We start from the raw sequence: 24935 nt of genomic DNA on the forward strand, positions 1-24935 counted from the left end.
GGATTCCGGCTGGCCGGGGCTCCCCACAAGGCAACACCAGGGTGCGACCGACGCCCATGCGCGGAGCACCCAGACCACCCTGACAGCAGCTCGTGCCTCGCTCCCGGCTCTCTACTCCTGGGGTGCCTGCGGCCGGGGGCCGGGTCCTACTCCTCCAGGGGATCAGCTGAGCTGCAGGAGCCTGGATGAGGAGCGCGCGTAGTGCGCAGTGGGATGCAGATGTCTCCAGAGGATGCGGGCGCGCAGAAGGGCGCAGGTCCCTGCTATTCAGGAAAGGCCAGGGCAAGGGGCGCACGGGGGCGTGGCCTGCGCGAGGCGGGGGCAGGGAGGCGAGGCCAGCCCGGTGGGTGGTGGCGAGGGCGTGGCGGGCGGCGGGGCCGCGGCTTGGGGCGCACCAAGTGCGGCGCCTACTGAGGCGGTGGGGATGGCGGCCGGGGCGGAGAGGCTGGACCCTGGCGCGGGGCGCTGGTGGGAAGGGGCGCCGCACGAGTGAAGAGGGCTCCTTTTCAGAGCAGGCTGAGCCCCACTGGGTGAGGAGCGACGGTGCCGCCGCGGCAGAGCGGGGTAAGATGGACTGGGCGTCCCAGGGCCACACTAGGGACCCAGTAACACCCGGGGCGGCCGGACCGAGCAGTGCCGCCCTGGGCCAGGCCTGCTGGCGCCCCGACCATGGGAGGCTTTCGCGATCCTTAGTATAGTTGCGGGGCGCCGCTGGGCTAGGGAGCTGAGCCTCGGGAGACTTTGATAAACTTTGCTCTTCCTGCTAGGCTCCTATAGACCTAGGCTGAGCGAGCGCCTGCTCTCCTTGATGGATGGCCAAGGCTAGGTCGAGATGGTTTTCCTTGAGGTAGTATGCCCTTGGGCTGGAGAAAGCAAGGATGCCCCCTGTTTGGGCAGGAATCCTAAGGTCATTTTAGCAGACACCCCAGCTGCAGGCAGTAGCCAGCAAGTGTCCTTGGGCATTCGTAGTGTTTGGATTGAAGACAAACAAGGTGGGCTCACCTTTCTTCTAAGGCATTTTTTTGAAGTTAATTTTTTCTTCTTTAATACTTTAGTTATTAGTATCGTGACCCGGCTTCTTGATCTGTACGCAAACGCGTGGTGATGATGCCCACGTGTGATGAATGTACAGAAGAGTGCACTTAGCACTCTACAATGATCCTTTAATTAAGAGATGTGTAGTAACCGTAAACTGCAGTGGCTGGGCAGCTGTTTGCTTTCCGTCCACTCTTCACACTGGAGGCTGGAATTCACCCTCCTGGTCAGCCGTCTCGGTTCCTGAATATTTGTAGAAGGGACGTCAGCACTCCAATTTTCATTTTATCAAGATACCTTCCAAATGTGCCATTTAACAACAAGGAGGTGAATTGGGCATTGCCTCTCCCTTAGAATTAAAAACTACAGAGATTTGTTAACTGTGCATCACTTCCCAGACTGCCTGCCTGTGGTGCCGTGAAATATATTGCAAGACAAACATGGAAAGATTAAAGTGGAGTAAGGGAGGGACTTTTCTAAATACCAGTGTGTTCAAAGTAAAAATGAGCTAAGTTGGCACAAACTTCCCTGTCTCAGCAGTTTGGCCTCTGTTGAGATAAGCATCAAGCCAGGGCAATGCTCTGCCCAGTAGTGTGACTCGGTACACACACACACACACACACACACACACACACACACACACACACACACACACAATGGTCCTGTGGGGACAAACAGTGCAGTTTGCTGACCAGCACATGGCTGGAAGTGGCACAATTTAAAAAATGGCAGGAAACAAAAACTAGCTCTTTGCCAGTAAGGAAAGAATTTTGACCAATTTCCACGAATGATATTATTTTAGGTTCTTGTGTTTGTTTTGCATAGTTAAATGACATAATATGGGTGTGAAACTTTCTCATGGCCACTGTTGGCTGCCTGGCTCATGTGGAAAATTGGGACTACAGCCTCCCTTGCTTGAACACATGCTTAAAAGTACATAGGACACACAGGCGCAGTACAGTATCTACTTTCACCATTTCCCAGTCCTACAGTACATTAATAAACACATTCATAGCTTGCCGACATGTGTGAGGACCGAAAGGCCTGGGGAGGGTTTCACCTGTGCAGAAAGCCTGGCCCCAGGATCTGGGTGTGAAGAAACCAGCCAAATTCAGCTGGTGGCTTGACTCACCTGTGTCTGTCTGTCACTCTGGTTTGCCCTGCTAGTCCCCAGGACTAGGCAGTCAGGGTGTATATTCCTATCTGTTTTCCCCACACCTGCCTCTTCTGTCCTCTGCAAACCAATGTGAGGAGCACACTTGCTCTCAGTACATATAGATGAGTGCTCACACTCATCTACATTTGATGCTTCCTGGAGAGAGAAACATACACTGTCATCGTTTGTGGGGCTGTAGCACATGTGTGTCTATGAAAACAATCTGTGGTTTTCTTATAACGCATAAAGGCAAGAAAATAAAGTTTCAGCTACACTTTCATTGTTACAGGGTGGGAAATTTTCCATTATGGTAATTAGATTAGCAGCCTGCAGCTGGCTTTTAAAAAGCTGCCACAGCTTCAAAAGTATGAATAATTGCAGAGAGTTGTTTTCATACCGGTGTATTTTATTCTTCGTTTTTGTTGGGTTTGGGGGGGGGTGAGTTTCATTATGTAGTTCTGGATTGTCTAGAACCTCCTTAACCTCCTATGTAGACAAGGCTGACTTCAAACTAACAGAGGTCTGCCTGCCTTAGCCTTCTGAGTGCTGGATTAAAGTCCTGTGCAGTCATGCCTGATTCATGTACTTCATTCTTTTATTTGAAGAATTAGTGGTTTATTTAAACCATTTACAAACTAATGGTGTTAAATATGAAAACTGCTTATTTTTTTCTTTGGTCCACCGTTGTCTCCATAAATTAATTCTAGTCTTATTCATGAAAATCTGTTTCTTGTTAACTTAAAAATGAATCTTTAGCTGGGTGTAGTGTCTCACACCTTATAATTCCAGCACTTGGGAAGCTATGGCAGGAAGATTGCCATGAGTCTGAGGATAGCCTAGGCTCCATGATGGGCCAATTTAAGATGAAAACAAACACATTTTAACATGCAGTTTCTGTTCTTTAAAAAGTGGAAAATAACATTCTATAACTATCTAGGTATAGGTTTTGTTCACTACGAGTAGAAATATTTGGATTATTTGCATTTAAAATGATGTTTCCAGTGATATGATGAATGAGGTCACTGGACTGACTGTCCTTAATTCTTTTTAGGGAGTGTGTGTGTGTGTGTGTGTGTGTGTGTGTGTGTGTGTGTGTGTGTGTGTTTGGGCTCAGGCATGTGTTACAGCACATATGGAGTAAAAGGACCAGACCCAAGAGTTGGTGCTGTCCTCCTAACTTTATGTAGAGTCCAGTGACTGAAAGTGGGTGACCAGGCTTGTTCAGCAAGGGTTTTAACTGCTCAGCCATATCTCACCAGGCCCCAGGGACTTTGGTGGAAGCTGGAAATGTCCCCTTTTAGACACTCTTCATGAGCAAAAGCTTACAATGTAACCTGTCTGTCTTAACATACTTGTTGAAGCATGTAGAATGTGATATGATGTCTAAGGCCAGCTGCTGGGACTTGAGAAGTGTACCTGCTGCTTACCCCCTCAAAGGCATGTGGAAGGGGACTGTGACAAAGAGTAGCAAGTGAGGCTTCTTGCTGGCGTTGGCATTATGGGCTGTGAAACTTTAGGCAAATCTCAGTACTCTCTCAGGGCTTCCAGTTCTTGGTCTGAAAATAAGGAAGACCAACCAGACACTTCCCAGGCTCTTGGTGCCACAGGGCTATTTTCATACACCAGGTACAGTGATAGAAAAGCTGCACAGGCTGCCTGACTTAGATGTTTTAGGCATACCAACAGCCTGTTGAGATCTCTACTATGTTAAAGCATCCCATAATTTCTTTTTATATAATCAATTTTTATTTTGTGTTCATTGGTATTTCGCCTACATGTATATCTGTGCAAAGGTGTCAGAAACCCTGGAACTAGAGTTACGGACAAGTGTGATATGCTGTGTGGTTGTAGGGAATTGAACCTGGGTCCTCTGGAAGAGCCAGTGCTCTTAAATCACTGAGCCATCTTTCCAGCCTTCTATAGTTTCTTTTGCTGCAATATACCCTTGCCCAAACCATCCCTTAGAAAGTAGAGTGTTGTAAGTCCCATTTCACTTGAAGGTAATCATTTTCATTATTCAGGTATTACACTCGGAAGAAGTTGAAATGAGTCCATTAAAATTAACAAATGATGTTTAGCAAAACACTTTGCTAAGTGACAATTCTATTGGGTCTTGTGAATCTTTCACAGAAGTCATTTAAAAGAATTTCAGTGCTATTTAGTAACCTGCAGAGGAACTAGAGAGTTGACCAGGGTGGGGTGGGGTGGGGGCCTGGATGGCAGAGGATCCAGTGTGATATGCAAACCTTGGAAGCTGTCACCATCTTCTAGTGGCATCCCAAGGCTTGGCCAGTTGCTTGCATTCTGTCAATTTTGGAACTCTGCAAAAGAGCCACTCAAAGATTATTTCCAGAGAGAATATTTATTCTATTCAAATATCTCAAAAAATTAATAAAATGTAAGTGTATTGTTTTTTAAACAATTTTTAAAAATATGTGTACGTGCTTTGTCTGAATGTGTATATATGTGCATTACACATTCATGCCTGGTGCCCTTGGAGGTCAGAAGAGGGCACCAGATGCCCTGGAATTGGAATTGTGGATGGTTGTAAGTCACCATGTAGACTCTAGGAACCCTCACCCCTTCCTCTGCAGAGCAACAAGTGCTGTCAATCACTCAGCCATCTCTCCAGCCCCAAGGCCTTCCTATTGAAGTGAACACATGTTTCCATTACCTACAAATTAAAGTTAGCTTTCATTGCAACCAGGTGTGACGGTGGTGCCCCTGCAGTCCCAGCTACTAGGGAGGCTGAGGTACAGGACTGCACCAGCACAGGAGTTCAAAGCCAGACTGAACAGCATAGTCAGACCTTGTCTCAAGAAGTCAAATGGAGGCTGGAGAGGCCATCCAGTCAAGCACTTGCCTTGCAAGCATGAGACTTAATACCTAGACCCTGTGTAAAAGTGCCAGGCAGGACCATAGAGCAGTAGCTCAGCCATGCAAGCATGAAGACCAGAGTTCAGTTACCCAACACCCACATCAAAAATAAAAGGCCAGGTATGGCCATAAGCATGCCATGTTCTGTCAGGGAAGGCTGTCCTGGGACACACACACACACACACACACAGTTACTTATAATAAAGTAAGATTGAAATCGTTCTCACTAGGCCTTTAAATTCCAATAGGTCAAAAAAGGAAACTGATTCACAGTTCCTGCTGAGAGATGAAGTGTCATCCCATGATTCCTGTACTTAGCTGGGCATCTACTCAAGACCATCAACTCCTCAGGCAACTGAGCAAGAGCCCCACATGGCAGGAATCTAAGAAGCAAGATGAGAACACAGATGGCGCATACTGTTCTAAGTACTTCCTCTGTGTTCTTATCTCACAAGCAGTGCACACAGACTAGAAGTGTGTCTTCAGGGCCAGGATAGAGCTCAGGGGTTGAGGACTTAGCTGGTGTACCACGAGGTGAGGGAGGCCAATGTTATTCTGGGGCTGGAGAGGTGGCTCAGCTGGAGAGATGGTTGCTTCAGTGATTAAGAGCACTGGCTGCTTGCTGTTCCAGAGGTCCTAAGTTCAATTCCCAGCAACCACATGGTGGCTCACAAGCATCTATGGTAGGATCTGATGCCCTCTTCTGACAGAAAGTCAAGCATGCAGCTAGAGCGCTCACACATAAAATAAATCTTTTTTTAAAGAGTGATATTCTGACAGTGCTTGGGAACTACCAATCGAGACATGGAGAGAGAGCTGTTTATAATTTTACTACATCATAAATTCTGGTAGAGAATGGCCTTTCCCTGGAGAGCATGGGAGCATTTAAAAGTTGAGTAAAAGCCCAGGAGGGGTAGCACTCAGGAGGCTGGAGAATTGACACAAGTTCAAGGCCTTCAAGGGCTACACAGTGAAGGGGCTGGGAAGATGGTTCATATGTGACAGTTTGTACTTCTGTAGAGGACCAAAGCTCAGTTCTCAGCACCCAGTCAGGCATGGCTGCCCAAAAATCCAGTTCCAGGGGATCCTAAGCCCTCATCTGGTGCCCACACACCTGCACTCACGCACAGATACACATAGACACAGACACATAATTTTTCTAAAGTCTTAAAAAGGAGTGTAAGTTTGATAAAGAACATGCATTTTTTTCACTTAAAATAATAGCTAGAGACAGCTGGAACTAATAATAAATACTTTACACTAACATAAAGGATGCCCTTTAGTAAACAAATATTCTACAGTAACACTGGTAAGTACTAAAATTGGCATCTACTCACTCCTCATTCTTTTTAAGGGTACCAAAGTTGGCTCTAAAGAAACAAAACAAAACCAAAATCAAAAATAAATAAAAAAATAAAACCCTTCAGAAAGACTTGTCATTTTAAAATATGAACCTCAGTACAAGTAACATTGAGTTTAGTTTTTTATTGTTGTTGATGTTGGCTGCTTTTGGTGGTTGATTTTTGTTTGTTTGTTTGGTTTGGTTTGGTTTGGTTGGTTTGGTTTATTGAGACAGGGTTTCTCAGTGTAAGCCTAGCTGTCCTGGAACTCACTCTGTAGAGCAGACTGGCCTCAAATTTACAGAGATCCTCCTGCCTCTGCCTCCCAAGGGCTGAGATTAAAGATGTGTACCACCACCACCCAGATTTTTGTTTGTTTGTTTTCTTGTTTTGTGTGTGGTTTTTTTTTGTTTTTTTGTTTTTGTTTTTTGTTTTTTGAGACAGAGTCTCACTACATAACCTTTGCTGGCCTGGAACCTGCTATGTAGACCAGGCTATGCTTGAACTCACAGAGATCCACCTGACTGTCTCCTGAGTGCCAGGATTAAAGGTGTGCTCCATCATGGCTGCCACCACTAAGTTTAGAAATTGTAAGCTAATGCTACAGGTAATTTGTTAATGAATTTAAAATGTACAGGAAGTGGATTTTTTCTGAAGGCAAAATTAATTTGAGAAACTTTAATGCCAGCACTCTGGATGATCTCTGTGTGTTTGAGGCCAGTCTGGTGTACAGAGAGAGCTCCAGGACAGCCAGACCTGTTACACAGAGAAACCCTGTCTCAGAAAACAAAAACAAAAAACCCCTACACATGTCAAGAGCTATTAATGGAGTGGGGTCTATTCAGATTTTCCTGCCATCTCCCTCAGGAAAAGACATTACTCCAAAACTCCTGAAAGAGACTTTCTTACATGAAAAAATTCAGAGAATTTAACCTCTCAGGCTTACTAACATATGCCAAAATATTGCAAACATTGGTCCATCTAAGATATGAATAAGTAAATCTAAAATAAAATAATAGGATATAGAGTTTTCTTGAATATTAAACGTAAGTCATCAAGAAGACACCTCCACAGGGATCACCAGCTAAAACTCAAACATATTCAGGGGAAAAAATGCTCTATTAAGTGTAGTGCTCAGTGATGGCATAGAAAACAAAGGGTAGCACAGGTCTGTGCCAGCCAAGACCAGAAGCTCCTTCACCTGGTAAAAATGGACATCTGGTGAAATTAAAGACAGGTGTGCACTGGCAATGCTAGTGCGCACCTGGGATCCCAGCACTCAGAGCGTAAAAAGCAGGATCAGAAGTTCAGAGCTAGCCTCAACTACATAGTGAGTTGAGACAAGTGACCACGTCTCAAAAAGGGAAAACACGATAACGCGTTCACAGCACTTGTGTTGAAGTCAGAAACTAGTAGCTGTAACCATGCCACCTTGTCTACTCGACAACAACAACGACGACAAAAGCATGAGAAAGAAGTAACAGGAAGCTGGATGTTGTGGTTCACGGCTGTGGTTCCAGCTCAACAGTTCAGAGCACCGGACGCCCTTCTGGCCTCCTTGGGCATTAGGCGTACTCAAACATACATACAGGTAAATCATACACACACACACACACACACACACACACACACAGAGAGAGAGAGAGAGAGAGAGAGAGAGAGAGAGAGAGAGAGAGAGAGAGAGAGCGCTTAAAAAATGAAGGGGAAAAGACTGAGGCAGGAGAATCACAAGCTCCAGGCAAATCTGAGCTCAAAGGCTGACATGGTATCAAGCAAATAGCAGGAAGACTTAGGAAGGAAACAATCTATGTTTAATAGCAGGTAAGTTGAGTGATGGCCACACAGCAAACCCAAAGTGATCGCCCGCTAGCTCTGCTCAGGAATCCCTAACAGACTGCTGGATACAAGATTAGTATACAATAAGAGCAGCTAGGCTGGGTGTGAAAGTGTTTGCCAGGCAATGTAAAGCCCTGGGTGGCCTCCGCAGCACTGCCCAAAACAAACCAACAGTACACACTCCACAATACTGATGGTAGCCAACCAGGAAAATTTAAAGCTATTTAGAAAAACAACAAATTGTAGACCACTTCTCAAGCATCTAGAAATAAAGCCAACAATAAAGTAAGTGCAATCCCTTCTAGGTCAAGGTCTAAAGTGCAAGGAGTGGTTATCAGAGAATTTCTGTGTCATCAGAGAACAATTGTGCTTGCTGTGGAGAGTGACACGGTGAGGAGCTGATTTCAGCTCAAATACAAATTTGATGTGTTTCCATTTGAAAGTGTAATTTGGATTTTTGTGGAACTGACATGCTGTGTTCAAATTTCATACTGAAGAAATAAAAGGTCAGAAATAATAAACAAATTTGGAGAACAAGGCTGGGAGTCCTATGCCAGATATCAGGTGTCGTCATCCCTGGGTATCCACTGGGGATGGGTTCCAGGACCCAGGCGCCTTACTGAAGTCCATGATACTCAATGTGTGCCATGTTGCCTTCACACACATTCTGTTCATGTGCCTTGAACCATCTCTGGATGACTTCTAGTACCCAACCTATATCAATGCTGTGTAAACAGTCATCACCATAATGTGTGATTTGGGAAATCATGACAAAGATGTCTGTGTATTATAGACATAGTTTATAAACTATTTCCTATCCATGAGTCTAGAAGGCCAACTATGCTGTCTCAAGAATGAAAACTTGGATACAAGAAGTTAGTGGGAAAATCTTTCCATTTTCCATGACTAAAGAGTTCACTAGATCAGCCCATTTATCACTAGATCATATTTGTGACAAGTTCAGCCCATCAGGTCCCTTGGAGTATGTCCCAAATCAAGAGCAGCAAAAATTACTTCTTGAACCACCCTTCCATCTTTCAAACCCAGGCAGACATTACTAATTGAACATGAAACGATATGTCTTATAGGACCCTTAAAGCTCCACTCAGTGACATTCCAGACCATCACATACACTTCATGCAAAATTGAATTTCCTAACCCCACCCCAGATTATATTACCTCTGACTAACAAAATCGGTTAAGATACTATTGTAAAAGGTAATAAGGAATGCTACACATTAAATCTTTTGGCACTGATACCACTCTGGGGTCTTAGCAGAGTTTGCATTTCCTAAGGCTTAATGGTTAAGAACACTGTTGCTCTTCCAGAGGACCAGGGTTCAACTCCCAGCACATGGTGGCTCACAACTATCTGTAACTCCAGTCCCAGGGGATCTGACACCTCTTCTGACCTTCAAGGGTACCAATCACACACTTGATGTGTATGCGTGCATACAGAATACTCAGACACATAATAAACAAACATTTTGAAAAACGTGAGGACTTGCAGTCAGCTGCCTTTCAGGTCCCCTGCTGTCACCCTGCAGATGTCAGTTTGCTCCAGACTCAGATGCCAGCCAGCCACCTTACTTCTCCTTCCCTGTGTGACCTCCATGAACTCTGAAATTTTCATTTATTTATTTACATTTACTGTGAATTTTTTTTTTTAAAGATAGGATCTCCCCATATATCCCAGGGTGATCTGGAACTTTTAATCTCCTTTAGTCTCTAGAGTGCTGGGTTACATGAGTGTGCTACCACACCCAGCTTGAGGGTTTTAAATACCTTCTGCTTGGTGGCAACTCCCAGATGGGACCTCAGACTTGGACACTCGCCCATCTCAGGCATTTCAAACTTCATGTGTCCCAAATAGAACCCACGATTTCCCTGGTCTCCCTTACTTGTCCCTCCGCCAATGGCCCACCTTGGTGGAGAGCATGTTTGTTTCTCTAGTTGGAGGTATGAACTCCATTCTCCTCCCTGGTCCTCTCCAGTTCCCAGCATGTCTCATGAGTGTGATCAGGCGAGCTCAGCTGTCCCACCACCTGTCCTGTAGGGAGTGGCCTCTATAGATGGCAGCAGGGGTCCTCATTAGAGGCCCTCTAAGGTTCTGTGCTCCCCTCTAGGACATTGAGGACAAGCTGGGGGGGGGGCTCACGGTAGTGTTCTAGGCAAATTGTCACTCTGTTCAACTCCTCAGAGGTGTTCATGTTTCCGTAAGTGAGAACCGGGTGCCTGTCCCCCTGCTACAGCCTGGCCCCTACTGGCTTGCTGTACCCTCTTGCTTAGGGCCTGGAAGTGTACTCTGTCACTGCTGGGGTGCTCTGCCCTGCAGCTGAGGCCCTCTGTCTGATTTCCACAATGTTCTTGCTTTACTGTCTTGCCCCTCTGGCTACATGGGCCCCTGTGCCCGCCCTCTGTTTCTGGCTGTTGCTTGTGGCTTCAGCCTCTGAGTATGAGAAGAAGGTAGAACTTTGTTTCCTCCCTCTGCCCTCATTGAAGACTCATCGTCTGGGGAACCGAGGCCTGCCCTGAGACGACCTCTTTGACCTCACTGACATGAGTCTTGTCAACACTTCAGGGAAGGCTTCTTCTCACACTTGCTCTCTCCACTGCTGTTGGGGCAGAGGCTCCTGGTACCCTCATTCTCCTTGTTCCTATTGACTTTATGCTCTGACTTCCTACATCCATGGCTTCCATAGCTTAGAAACCCCTCCAGTGGGGCCCAGACCTTGTCTGTGACTGAGCTGACTCCTCCTTTAATTGTGTGTTTATTAAGCAAGCCCTCTTTTCCCCATGTCCCACTTACCATGCCTGTGGCCTTTTAACCCCTTGATTAGACGCCCTGTCCCTACCTTCCTGCTAGACTGGTCATTTGAGGACTATGGGTAGCCTCCTTCTGCTGAGATCAAAGGCTCTTTGCTTCATCCATGCTGAGCTCTCTGAAAAATGTTGACATACCACTCATCAAAACCCTCTGCTCTGCTGGCCCCCAGCACTTTGCTGACTTCTGAATCAGCAGCGGTGTTCCCCAGTGTCCCTTTACCCTCAAGCCCCTCCCAGGTCCCTGTGCCACCTGCTAGCCCCATTTTGACACTAGACACTGCAGGAGATGCCTGACCACTTTTAAGCTACTACATTCTCAGCTACTCAGCAGGAGGAGAATTATGAGTCTGAGGTCAGCCTGAGCTGCAGAGTAGAGCCTTTAAAATCAAAACAAAATAAACTTTTTATTGATTCCTTGTGAATTTCACATTTTACATCCCGATCCCACTCAGCAACCTGTTCCCTTGCTTCTGCCCTTTGCCCTTGCAGCCTGCCCCCCACCAAAATTTAAGAGTAAAACCAAAACCAAGCAAACAAATCAAATGGAAAGACCTCGTCGTCATGGAAGCTGTAGTGTGGCCCAGCGAGTCACACATACCCTTTGGTTCACTCATCTCTACTTGTGTTCGTTGCAATGAGTCATTGGTCTGGTTCGAGGCTTCTGGCTTCTGCTACACTGTGTTGATGGTAGACTCTCACTGGGATTCCTCTTGGATGTCCTGCTGTCCGGTGTCATGGAGATCCTGAAGCTTTGGATCTGTAGGTTTGTCCCCTTCACATGCTCCAACAGTTCATAGATGGGTGAGTGTTGGGGTGGGCTACCTCATAGTCCTGGTTCTGGGCCTGGTGGTGGCTGTGTTGGTCAGCCTGCCATCTTTCCCTCATTGTCACCACCTGGGTGAGCTCTCCAGCCCTGCCTCAGCCAGCTCACCCAATGTAAGCAGAAAAGGAAGACACAAAGAAGAGAAAAGAGAGGAGAGGGGGAGAGAAGAAAAAGGAAAGAAGTTTGTGAAGTAACTTTTCTACAAGACTGAAGGGAAATAATGACAAGAAACAAAGTACAATGGAATGGAAAACAGTTTCTCAGAACACAGATTTCAAGGCCTTTCAAATCCACATGCAGTGACTTCTCTGGAGGCCCTCATCTGGCCTGCAACCCAGACAACACCCATCACTAGTCTGTCTTAGAACTTTGCCCCACCCATCCATCTCAAGTGCTACTGCCCCACCAGGTCTCAGGCCCTTCAATCAGCAACATTCTTTGCATGTCCTTGGTTGGCTCTGACACTGCCGTGTAGACACTGCAGTGGTTCTGGAGTGCCATAGTCTTCAGTCCATGTTGCTAGGAATGTTATGCAGCACAGGGCCACCCCTGGAAAACACTCAGTAATGCGGGTAGAGTACCTTCTCGTTAGAGCATATGGCTTTACAGAGTTAGGTGTCACTTAGCTTTCTCTTGCCTGTGGCCTCATTGCCTCCCAAATGTGACCTTTAACCCAGGCCACCACGGAGCCAAAGCCTTCATTTTCCTTCCAGACTCTATTCAGCATCCCAGCGAAACGGTTTTTCTTCTCTGAAGGCCCTGTGATCTCTGCAGGCCGGCCAAGCTTTGAGATTCACCCTTAATGCCTTCCCTGACTTGACTCAGACACACATCTTGTTCTGTGTGTCCTCAGAAGATAGTCCCTTTTGATTCCTTTCCTGTCTGTTTTGTCCCTTTGTCCTTTTGTGGGAGCCCCCTCGGATTGCCACTCTGCGTCCTTGCCAGCTGTCTGGGGCTCTTTCTTTCTTGAACACCACTTCTCACCTATTTTTCATCTCAGAGTAGCCCAGTTGCTCCTTCATTTGTACCCACTCTGGACGAAAGTCTGCAGCGGGCAGAGTGGGTCCACAGTCAGGCTCTCGACACAAACAGCTATGAAAGTTAACGGTTTCCTAACCACAGATCTGGTGCCATTGTACCAGATCACACTCATTTCTCCTTTGACTTTGCTCTCTTCTATCCAGAGGCAATATTCCAAACCCTGGAGTTAGGGTTTCTATTGCTGTGATGAAATACAATGACCAAAAGCAACTTGGTGAAGAAAGAGTAAGTCAGGACAGGAATCTGGAGGCAGGAGCGCTGATGCAGAGGCCATGGAGAGGTACTGCATGCTGGCTTGCTCCTCATGGCTTGCTAAGCCTGCTTTCTTATAGAACCTAGGACCACTAGCCCCGGGATGACACCATCCACAATGGGCTGGGCCCTCCCCCATTGATCACTAATTAAGAAAATGCCCCTGGACTTGACTATAACCCAATCTTATGGGGTGCATTTTCTCAATTAAGGCTCCCTCCTTTTAGTGATATAGCTTGTGTCAAGTTGACATAAAACTAGCCAGGATGCAAACAATACTCATATACATAAAATAAAAATTTTAAAAGATACCTTTTTAAATTCTCTTTCTTCTTTCTCTTGTTTCCCTTCCTGTGTTTCTTTTTGTCTTTCTCTACTTTGTTTCTAAACGTCAGACCCACCCCCTAGTCATCATCCTGGATGCAACAATTACAGGACATTGCAGGTGTGTACCGCCTCACCTCCATCAGACAGATCTTAAAAGATGTGCTGTGTCTTACACTGTGACCATGTCCAACAAACCCATGTTCAGGAGTGAGCCCCAGGCTGCCCCTACTGTAGTAAATAGCCACCATTTGATCTGACAGGAAAACCAACACATCCCAGAGGTCCCAGGGAAAACCATGTAACAGTTGGAAAGAGCTGCCAAGCAGCATGGGAGCGTCAGAAGACCTGGAAACCTAAAACCTGTTTGGTGCTCAATGGTATAAGGAAGGATAAGGGGCTGCTGTCGTTTGCAGCACATCGTAGCAGTAAACAATTTAGCGGTCATGGGGTCATGGCCCACACCTTTAATCCTGGTATTCAGGAGGCAGGCAGATCTCTGTGAGTTCAAGGCCACCCTGGTCTACAGAGCCAGTTCCAGGAAAGTCTTGAAAAAAAATTAGGTCACAGAATTTAAAAATTGATTCACTATGTTCATTCTTTTGTGGGTGTTGGTGGTGCATGCCTTTAATTCCAGCACTTTGGAGGCCTGACCGATTGCTATGAGTTCGAGGCTAGCCAGGTCTACAAGTGGAGTTCCAGGGCAGGCTCCAAAGCTACACAGAGAAACCCTGTCTCGAAAAACCATCCCACCCTAAAAAAATTGAGGTTCCTCAGGCTAGCCTCAGACTCTCCAAGTAGCCCAGGTTGGTATTCAACTCCTGAGATTTCTGCCTCCAGTACTTAGTTTTTCAATTAAGATGTACTGAGTAGATCAGGTGTCATTTCACAGATATAAATATCACATCCAAGCAATATGTAGCCCCACTGCCTACCATGTTGTAGATAAGTTCCACCTGTGTCCCACCTGTGCAAGAGCCTACTCTGAGAACTGCCACAGGCTGATTTTTGTCATAGTATGACTGCAGAGTTTATATACAAACTAAAGCAATGGTCTCATCACCAGGCAATGCAATCTTATAGGACCCTGTGTTTTGGCATTCTGTCAGTCACCACAATGTTGCTAAGCAGCATGTGACTGTTTGAACTGCTATTACAATGCCGGGTACAGTTTCCTGTCATTAAACTGTAAGCGCCTCCCAGAATCAAGCAGTTCCCATTATAAAGAGAATAAGCTTGGGCTTCCTTTGGAGTCCCACAGTTCCTTCGAGGGACCTGCCTGAGTTATTGTGAGAACCATCCAGCAAGTCCCCTCATACCGTCTCCCGCAACCTCCCAACACCCCATGAACACCTAGCACCCTTTTCCAGCAGGGTTCATTTGCCCCAGTGAACCTTGCCCTGCTGCAAGCTGCTCTGTGACCCCAGCTGTCTTGTCAAGTCAGCCCCACCCATCCCTTCAGAGGCTGCTGTCTAACTGATGTTAAAAAGTGCTGTGAATGTGACTGGAAAGATGGCTCAACAGTTAAGAGCACCAGCTGCTCTTCCAGAGGTCCAGAGTTCAATTCCCAGCACCCACATGGCAGCTCACAACCAGTTCTGGACCTGACACTCTCATGTAGACAAAACAGGCAAAAACACCAATGCTCATAAAATAAAACAATAATAATTTTTAAGTGGTATGAATAAGATGTCTCCAGAACCCCTTTGTGCCATCTGGAACCACCCGAAGGAGGTGGTGCAGGAGATGAAGGCCACTCCTGCTCTAGGGGCATCTATTTGGTTCTAGCCTAGATCTAGACAATTAGTCTTCCAAATAGATGGTCAGCCCTGTGGTTAAGTTTTGCATCACACATGCATTTTGCCAAACAAAACCAACTCCTCACAAGGAGTGCAGTATGGAGAGGTCAGCAGGGGTTGTCTGGGACATGCCTTGCCCTTGAGGATTGAAGTAGCTTGGAAATTGCTCTCTCTCTAGTACTGTCCCCTGTGGGAGACTGGCATAGGGACAACAGGTCTCATCTCGACCTTTGTTCATCCACACCTCTGAGGATGGTGGGCCTCCGTGACCTCAGCTCCCACAGTGGGTGTGCAGAGTGCATGGTTTGTCTTTTGTCTGCTCATCACAGATACAGTTAAAGTGCCAGAGGGAACAGACACTAGAGGAGACAGCTGGTTGTTTGGAAACTAGAACTTGAGAAAACAAACATGGTCATAAGCCATTTGCTTGTTTGTGCATCTTGATGTCATTTTGTTGTTTTGGTTTTTTTTTTGTTTGTTTTTCTTTTTCTTTTTTTGGATGGAGGCTTAGTTTGGGTTTTTCAACACAGAGTTTCTCTGTAGCTTTGGAAGCTGTCCTGGAACTTGCTCAGGAGACCAGGCTGGCCTCAAAATCACAGAGATTCACCTGTCTGTGCCTCCCGAGTACCAAGATCAAAGGTGTGTGCCACCGCCACCTGGCTATATCTTGATGTTTTAACACAAGGTCTCACTTTGGTCGTGGCTAGCCCAGACCTTACTATGTAGCCCAGGATGACCTCAAACTCATAGCAATCCTCCTATACCAACCTCCCAAGTGCTAGAATTAGAGGCAAGAGCCACTCTGCCCAGGTTGGTTTGTTTTTTTACTTTTGTTATTATAGTTGAGTTGTGTGCATGTTCATGTGTGTACAGTTGTGCTCGTGTGTATGTGGCCACACATACTTGTGTGTGTATGTGGCCCAATTTGATCTCTCGTGTGTGGAAGCCAAAAGGGTAACCTTGGTGTCATCCTTAGGAATGCTATCAATTAGCCAGGTGGTGATGGCACATGCCTTTAATGCCAGCATTTGGGAGGCAGAGGCTGATGGATTCCGGTAGTTCCAGGCCAGCCTGGTCTACACAGTGAGTTCTAGGACAGCCAGGGCTACACACAGAGAAACCCTGTATTGGGGGAAAAAAAGGAATGCTATCTACTTCCTTCGAGGCAAGGTTTCTCATTAGCTTGCAGCTCACCAGGTAGACTTGACTGGCTGGCTGGCCAATGAGCTCCAAGCATTCTCCTGTCTCTGCCTCTGCAGGACTGGGATTTTAAGCATGGGTGCCATTACACCTGCCATTTCCATGGGCTCTGGGGATTGAACTCAGGTCCTTGTGTTTGCAAGACAAGCCCTTTACTCTGAGCAGGAGCTTTCACCCCAGATCTTCTTTGTTTTGTGAGACAAAGTCTCACTGTGTAGATCGCCATTTAGAAATGCTGAATTGTGTGGTAATAAATGTGACTTATTGTATGGAAAATTCACAAGTGTCTGAAAAGTAAAAAAAAAAAAAAAAAAAAAAAAAAAGAAAAAGAAAAGAAAAACTACTCTATTATCAGAACTGTAAGTCCTTCAGTATTGGCCCTTCCCTTCTTGGTGAGCATATTTGAGTGTGTGTGGAGCAGCCGTATCAGACTGTTGTGCTATGTGAGACTTTTGTCATCTATTATTACAGACAGCATCAGTGTTTCTTTGTGTCATTAATACACTTAAAAATTATGTTTAATTAATAGTAGTATGCATTTCAGTAGTTAGAGATCATGTGAATTTTTTTCAGTAATTATGAATAAACCATAATTCTCCATTTATGCCGCCTTACTCTGTTAGGAATTGAAGATAATATGTCAGATAGGATTGGTTTTTTTCTAAAAATAAGAAAAAAGATATAACTTGAAGAAATAGTGGTTTTCCTCTGATTATAAAAACCCTGGAAGCAGCTTCACAATGTCACAGCATATGACACTATGATAGCAGATGGCCTTTGTACTTCCTTGACTCTCCTTCAGGCTCACTGACTCATGCTTGCAAGGTGGCTGCCCAGTTCCAAGCATCATATCTGTGCTCAACTTGGAACCTTCAGTATGTGGAATATTCTTTTCTTAGAAAGCCAGCCCTGGTTGGAGTGACACTCAACAGTTAAAACACATGCTGATCTTGGTAGGGTCAGAGTTCCCAGCACCCTCATTGAGCCAGTGGCTCATAACAGCCTATAGCTACACCTCTAGGGAATATGAATACCTTTGTCTGAACTCTCTAGACAACCATACATAACCACACAACACACACACACACACACACACACCCCACATACACACTTAAAACTAAAATAAATTGTTATTTTTTTTTAAAAAAGAAAAGAGAGCCCAATTTAAAGAAGTTCCCAGAATTCTCCATCTTCACACACAGATTTTAGTTCCCTCTGGCTTGTTGGGAGGGCAAAGAACAAGGGTGTAGGGTGTACCTCTCCAGCCTGTCAGAAGCAGACCAGAGACATGAGAGTAGACACTGGGTTGACCAGATCACCGTGTCAGCTGCAGCAGCCACCAAGCTCCTTTCATTCGTTTACCTGCCGTCTATTAGTAGGCATATGTTTCCAGCTGTCCCTCTCATCAGCACCATACAGCATTCATCCTGAGGATCCCAGAGGACTTCTCTGGCAGTCAAAGGTGTGCCATGGTGTCTGATACGTTACTGAATTCCTTCCCATCAGGAGTCACTTCTGCATACACAGTGCTTGAGATCTGGCCTCTCTCCACGACTTGGTGAACTGTGGCCACTGCCAGCACACACTACACTTGGTGACACACCATTATTCTCCCATAGTGTGTTGCACAGGATCATGTACTCATCTGTTGGGAGTACCTGGAGCTGTTGGCTCTTCTGGAGAGGACCCAGCCAGCACAGAGTGACAGACAGTGCAGCCAGCTCCCCCACTCCACCCTGCCAATAAGCCTTTCCTCCACTGACTTCCCAGTGGAAAATAGTTATTGGGCTATTCATGTTCCTCAACAGGTGCATATGACAAGCATCTGGGGTGGAGCAGTTCCTTACTATGAGGTCATCTCACACACAGGGGCCATGGCCTACAGGGAAAGGCCAGCAGCAGTATCCAGTCTATTCAAAGCAGAGAAATCCCTTCCTTCCCTCTGTGCCATTAGCTTGTGTAAGGAGACCCAAGGCCTATGGTGCTAACACATCTTGTCAATGTTTGCTAGCAAACAGAGGGTGATTCTGGGATATGAGCATCTGGAAGAGTTGTTAAACATGTATACTGGCCTCTCCTTAGCTATTTCTAGAACTGTTTGCCCCCAGTTCTACTGTAGATGTCTTAAGGGAGAGTGTGTGAGCCTGCTACACTCTCAGGAATGGGACTAAAGGGGACAGAGTCTTTAGTAGTCTGGTAGACTTGAGACTGGAAGCTGTGGTATCCTAGGACAGCAAGGAGCAAGGTGTGGGCCTGCCCAGGAGGGTAGGAGGCCAGGACAGGTCCACAGGCTGGGCCCTGGAGAAACTACACATAGAGGCCAGTCTGCAGTTGTAGGGGTTACAGGAATTTAGTGGGCCCTGGACTATGGCCAGGGAGCCCCACCACATACTACCATGGCTTTGTACAGTGCTACCTACATTCTTACTTGTATGTCACAATCTCAGGGAACCCCAGGAAGAGTGGCAGAAGGGTTGAGGCACAAGTCAGAACTGTGACACAGTTCCTCTTGTGACACAGACCTGACTCAAAGTGCTAATAAAGAGCTGGCATTGTTAAAGGCTCAGTGACAAACACTGGCATGAGTTCAGCTCTGTGGGCCCCCACTTTCTTTTCCCTGCCCTGTCCCTCTCTCCCTGCAATAGTTATGGTAGAGAACCTGTGTGTGTGTGGCGTGGGTGGGTGGGTGGGTGTGTGTGTGTTGCACCTATGCCAACAGTAAATAAGACTAAGGGAGAGACAGAGTAGCCCCACACTGTCTTTGATGACCATGCCTTCAGTGAACTAAGCACTTGAATTAGGCTCCACCCTTAAAGGTCCCATGGCTTTTTGGGAACCACACCTCTAACGCTTGAATCTTATTGAAACCATGGCAAAGCACATTCCTGATAACCTTGGGCAACTGATAGCCTCTCCTATCAGCTGAGGGATGAGTAGATTTAGGTCTAACTGGAAGAGAAGTAAATGGAGGCTAGAAAGGTGCCCTGATGTCTATCAGGAAGGAAAGTGGCTGCTTCATATATAGTCATTTAAGTCTTCCAAGTATAATGTTGTAACTTCTAAGAGCATGCAGAGCAAATGCATGCCACAACAAGGACCAGGAGAGTGGAGAATTTATAGAGTAAGACTTTATCCTTGGTCTTAGCCCAGTAAGCAAACGTTACAATCAGGTGTGGAGTTAACAATTAGCTGCTTCTTTGGACTGTTGTTAGTAAGTGGAATTTTATTTAATTCCAAGCTGATTCAGAAGGATTAGAACTGAGGCTGTAAGACGGTTTGGCTACTAGGAGCACTTGTTCTTGCAGAGGACCTAGATTCTGTTCCCAGCATCCACATGATGGCTCACAACCATCTGTAACTCCAGTTCCAGAGCATTTGCTGTCCTTTCCTGATCTCTGAAGGCACCATGTATGCATGTGGTGCACAGACATGCAGGCAAAACTTTGATACATATATAATAAAATTAACCTTAGAAAATATTTTTTAAAAGATGGTTCTGAGGGTAAAGAGACTTGCTGCCAAGCTGGACTACCTGAGTTTGATCCTGCAGCCTAGAGGCTGGAAAGAGAAAACAGATTCCTGTGAATTCTTTTCTGACTTCCATGCAAATAAATAAATTTTTAAAGTTTTAGATTTATTCATTTTATTTTTTTTTATGTGCATGAGTGTTTTGTCTGCATGCATGTCTGTGTACAAAGGGACTGTAGTTACAGATGGGTTTGTGTTGCCGAGTACATGCTTGGAATCAAACTTGCATCCTTAACCACTGGGCAAACTCCCCAATCCAAATATATTTTTAATTGAATAAATTAGTATTTTATATGCATATACATGTACATGGGAGGGAGGCTAAAGTCCTTAGATGTCTTCCACTGTTACTGTCCACATGTTTTCAAACTGGGTCTCTTACTGAACCCCAGCTTACCAACACAGCACTGGAAACATGCTGTGTGTTCACTAATGCTATTGAGTGATTAGTTGCTACAGACCTTACTCTGTTGGATGGAGCCTTGGTCTTAACGAGGAACCCACGGACAGCCATCTCTGGGTACTTCTTGAGCAACCAGCAGTGCTCTGACCCCGGTGAGCCCCTGGCCATGGCTGTCCAGTGTTGCCTAAGTATCCAGTTTGGTCTTCTGAGAGGACCACATAGATTTTATACATGATAGGTGAGGTGATTTTAGATTGTCTGTTAATTATTGAAATGGTGAGAAAATTTATCCTTTCTCAGTTGTTTCTTCTTCATGGTGGCCTTGGACGTCCCAGTTTAATACTGCAGTCAGTCCCAACTCCTAACTGACTGAGGCAACCAGAGGGATTTTTCCTTGTTTTTTTTCCCCCTAAACAATGCAGTGACAATAGGATGATAACTAGTATTTATCTCCTGGTTTCAGAAGGTCCAGTCCATCATGATAGGGGGGGCATGAAAGAGCAAAGTGGCTCACACTAAAACCCGTGTTCCAGTGCCTTCTCACTTACACTTTTTTCGCTCTCTCCAGACCCCAACCCATTGGATGTTGTTGTCCACACCCAGTGGGTCTTACCCACACAGTTCATCTTCTCTGGAATACCCTCAGATATACCCAGAAATGGGTCTCACCCAACTCCTAGGTGATTCTATATCTGGACAAGTTGACAGTGAAGATTAACCACCACAGCCACTATTTGTGTAGCATTATATGGTATCAAGTGTGATTTGCTGGCCAGAGATGCCTTGGAGTGTACGGAGGGTGTCATGGGTTCTATGCAAAGCCCACACTGTTGAGCATCCAGTGATTTTTAACACTGGTGAAGAAGCTGGGAGCCATCACCTTTGCTGAGAATGTATCTTTTCCTGTGCTTATTTGTATTTATTTTATGTTTTTAAAAAAGGCCCCACATATCTCAAGCTGACCACAAATGTTGTATGTAGCCAAGGATGATCTGGAACTTCTGACCCTCTCTCTGCATCTATCAAGTGCTAAGGTTAAGGTGTTTGCCAACACATCCCACCCCATTCTAAGCCTCTTGGTTTTCTTTTGAACAAAGAATGTTTAGTGAGAGCTTTTGGCCAACAATGTCATTAGGTAGAATGATAATCAGTATTTTTGTTTGTTTGTTTGTTTGTTTGTTTGTTTTGAGACAGGTGTTGACATGAGCCTTAGCTGGCTGGAACTGGTTAGGTAGACCAGGTGATTCTGAACTTCCTTAGCCTTCTGAGTAGTGTCACTGTACTTTTTCTTAAAGCTACCATCTATCTGGTATGAGAAAGTCTTCTATTTAAGATTCAGCATTACAAAGAACGTTGGTAAGGAGAATGATAATGTGATCCACAAGGCAGAAGTTTGGATGGCTGCCATGGCTACAGAAAGGCAGAGGTCCCCCACTTGGAGTTGAGCTAGGTCCCCCAGTTCGATGCAGAGGCATTCTTGAGAGAAGGGGACACAGAATTAGAGGCAGAGGACTCATTTCTCTTTCCGTTTGCCCCGACTTCCACATCCCTGAAATGAGGGATCAGGAGGTCTTTAAGTTACTTATGCCAGCCATTGCCTACTGTGAAGCCTGCTGAGTAGTAGCCATAATTGTTACTCGGTGTCCATGGGGATTGGCTCCCAGACTCCATAGAGTCCAAAATTCACCAATGTTCAGTTCCCTTCTATAAAATGAATCCCTCTGCATACTGTAATCATCTCTGGATGATTGATGATAACTAACACAATGTAAACACTATGGAAATTGTTGCCATACTGTGTTGTTTAGGGGATAATGACAACAAAATGCAAATATAGAAAAATTACAACCACCAAATACGTTCAAATTATTTATTACTATTATTGTGTGTGCATATGTATGATGTGTGTGAATGCAGGTGCACATGTACCATGGCCAGTGGGTAGGGGTCAGAGGACAACTTTCAGAAGTTGTTTCTTCTAAGTGAATTGCCAGGATCCAACTCAAATTATTAGCATGGTTTTACCACTGAGCAATAACAACAACAGCAATAATAATACAAGGTCTTTCTGTGTAGCTCAGGCTCCCTGGTTCTGGGATTACAGGCATGTGGCTTCACCCGAGGTTCCCACTTGCTTCGTTAGTGGGACCTACAGCTACTGAGGGCGGACAGCAACGCTGCCCTGATGCTGCTGCGCTGTCTTGCTCTCCCCAGTAATAACAGCCATATTCCCCTTGCAGGTTAGCTGTTGGGAGCGATGGGCGACTGGAGCTTCCTGGGGCGGCTGCTGGAGAATGCACAGGAGCATTCCACAGTCATTGGCAAGGTGTGGCTGACAGTGCTGTTCATCTTCCGCATCCTAGTGCTGGGGGCGGCAGCTGAGGAGGTGTGGGGCGACGAGCAGTCGGACTTCACCTGCAACACACAGCAGCCTGGCTGCGAGAACGTTTGCTACGACCGTGCCTTCCCCATCTCACACATCCGCTTCTGGGCGCTGCAGATCATCTTCGTATCCACGCCCACCCTCATCTATCTGGGCCACGTGCTGCACATCGTGCGCATGGAGGAGAAGAAGAGAGAGCGGGAGGAGGAGCTGCTGAGAAGAGACAACCCTCAGCATGGCCATGGTCGCGAGCCAATGCGTACAGCGAGTCCAAGGGACCCGCCACTCCGTGATGACCGTGGTAAGGTGCGCATTGCAGGTGCGCTGCTGCGGACCTATGTCTTCAACATCATCTTCAAGACGCTCTTTGAGGTGGGCTTCATAGCAGGCCAGTACTTTCTGTATGGCTTCCAGCTGCAGCCACTTTACCGCTGTGACCGCTGGCCCTGCCCCAACACAGTAGACTGCTTCATCTCTAGGCCAACAGAGAAGACCATCTTCGTCATCTTCATGCTGGCTGTGGCCTGTGCGTCACTGGTGCTCAACATGCTGGAGATTTACCACCTGGGCTGGAAGAAGCTCAAGCAGGGGGTTACCAACCATTTCAGCCCAGATGCCTCAGAAACCAGACACAAGCCCTTGGACCCCCTCCCCCAGGCCTCCAGCTCTTGCCCGCCCAGCGCCTCCATTGGGTTCCCATCTTTCTACATGCACCCTGCCTGTCCCCCAGCACAGGTAAGGGCCACAGGGTTCCCTGAGGCCCCACCACCAGCAGCAGACTTCACAGTGGTAACCCTGAGCGATGCACAAGACAGAGGCCACCCTGTCAAGCACTGCAATGGCCACCATCTAATCACAGAGCAGAACTGGGCCAGCAGAATAGCTGAGCAGCAGACTCCAGCCAGCAAGGCCTCTTCAGCAGCATCCAGCCCTGAGGGTCGCAAGGGGCTCACAGACAGCAGTGGCAGCAGCTTGGAGGAGAGTGCCTTGGTGGTGACCCCAGAGGAGGGAGAGCAGGCCTTGCCCACCACAGTGGAGATGCACTCCCCACCTTTAGTCCTCCTGGACCCAGGAAGGTCCAGCAAGGCCAGCAGCGGGCGGGCCAGACCTGGTGACTTGGCTATCTAGCCACTGTCTCCCCAGATAGCTTTGTAAACCTTCCCTTTCCCCCTTAGTAACCAAAACCAAAATGCATTTCAAATCAACAGGGAGGGAGAGAGAGAGAGAGAGAGAGAGAGAGAGAGAGAGAGAGAGAGAGAGAGAGAGAGATGGACAGCTCTGGAGACTGGCAAATATGGAGCAAGCTTAGTCAGGTGTCTGCTTTAATGCTTGCTGGTCTTACCGCTGTGGGATATAGTGGGGATGACTCCAGCATATGTGAGATTGAGAGCGGGCAGGGTTGTTCGTTTTTTCAAGATGCTCTCAGACTCCTCCATCCGCAGTTACTATTCTCCCATGATAAAGCAACAGGTATTTGCAGCCTTCCAGTGGGAGACAATTGGGTTCCCATCCCTAAGGTCTCTCCAAACAACCCGGAGTCACAGAGGCACTTAGCTCTATCTCGGTTTGATACTTTTAACTTAGAGTTGAATTTCATTTGGGATATTTGCCAAACTGTACTAAAAAAAGATTTAGAGGGACTCTATCTGGTGTCATTTGAGTTTCTGGAATTGCATTCAAAGTTCAGGCTATCCAACTACAGGCTGCACGACAAAGAGACAAATAGCAACTGCCCTCCAGAGGGTGATTATATGGGACAGGGCCACAAACGTTACTGGTAGAGGCAGGTAGAGGAGATGCAGAAACCCTGGAGAGCCCTTTAGCAGATGAGGAAAATAACGACAGTGTGGCAGGTATGCCGTAGGTATTTATTCTTTGATGACATTTTGTGCTTAATCTGAATGGTTAAAAAATATTTGCACCACACACACACACACACACACACACACACACACACACACACACACAATCTTTCATTAAAAACCAGCACTGTTAAAATGACTACTGACCAGGAAGATGTTTCATTAGTTGAGATTTTGAACTTTCCTTTAAAACAAATTCACCTTCCATGTCAGCTGACTAATCACTGTGAGGGTGTCTAGATAATAAGCT

At 46.3% G+C, this 24935-nt stretch overlaps 1 protein-coding gene across 1 annotated transcript; it reads left to right on the forward strand.

The window, feature by feature from the left end:
- The first annotated feature begins 499 nt into the window (after nt 1–499).
- Gja3 (gap junction protein alpha 3) lies at nt 500–23985 on the forward strand. Its single transcript, XM_051195784.1, has 2 exons — nt 500–564; nt 22681–23985. Exon 2 carries the CDS (start codon nt 22698–22700, stop codon nt 23949–23951), a length of 1254 nt encoding a protein of 417 aa, XP_051051741.1. The 5' UTR covers nt 500–564; nt 22681–22697; the 3' UTR covers nt 23952–23985.
- The last annotated feature ends 950 nt before the right edge of the window (nt 23986–24935 follow it).

The sequence above is a fragment of the Phodopus roborovskii genome, unplaced genomic scaffold (genome assembly GCF_943737965.1).
Source record: "Phodopus roborovskii unplaced genomic scaffold, PHOROB, whole genome shotgun sequence".
NCBI classification, from domain to species: domain Eukaryota; kingdom Metazoa; phylum Chordata; class Mammalia; order Rodentia; family Cricetidae; genus Phodopus; species Phodopus roborovskii.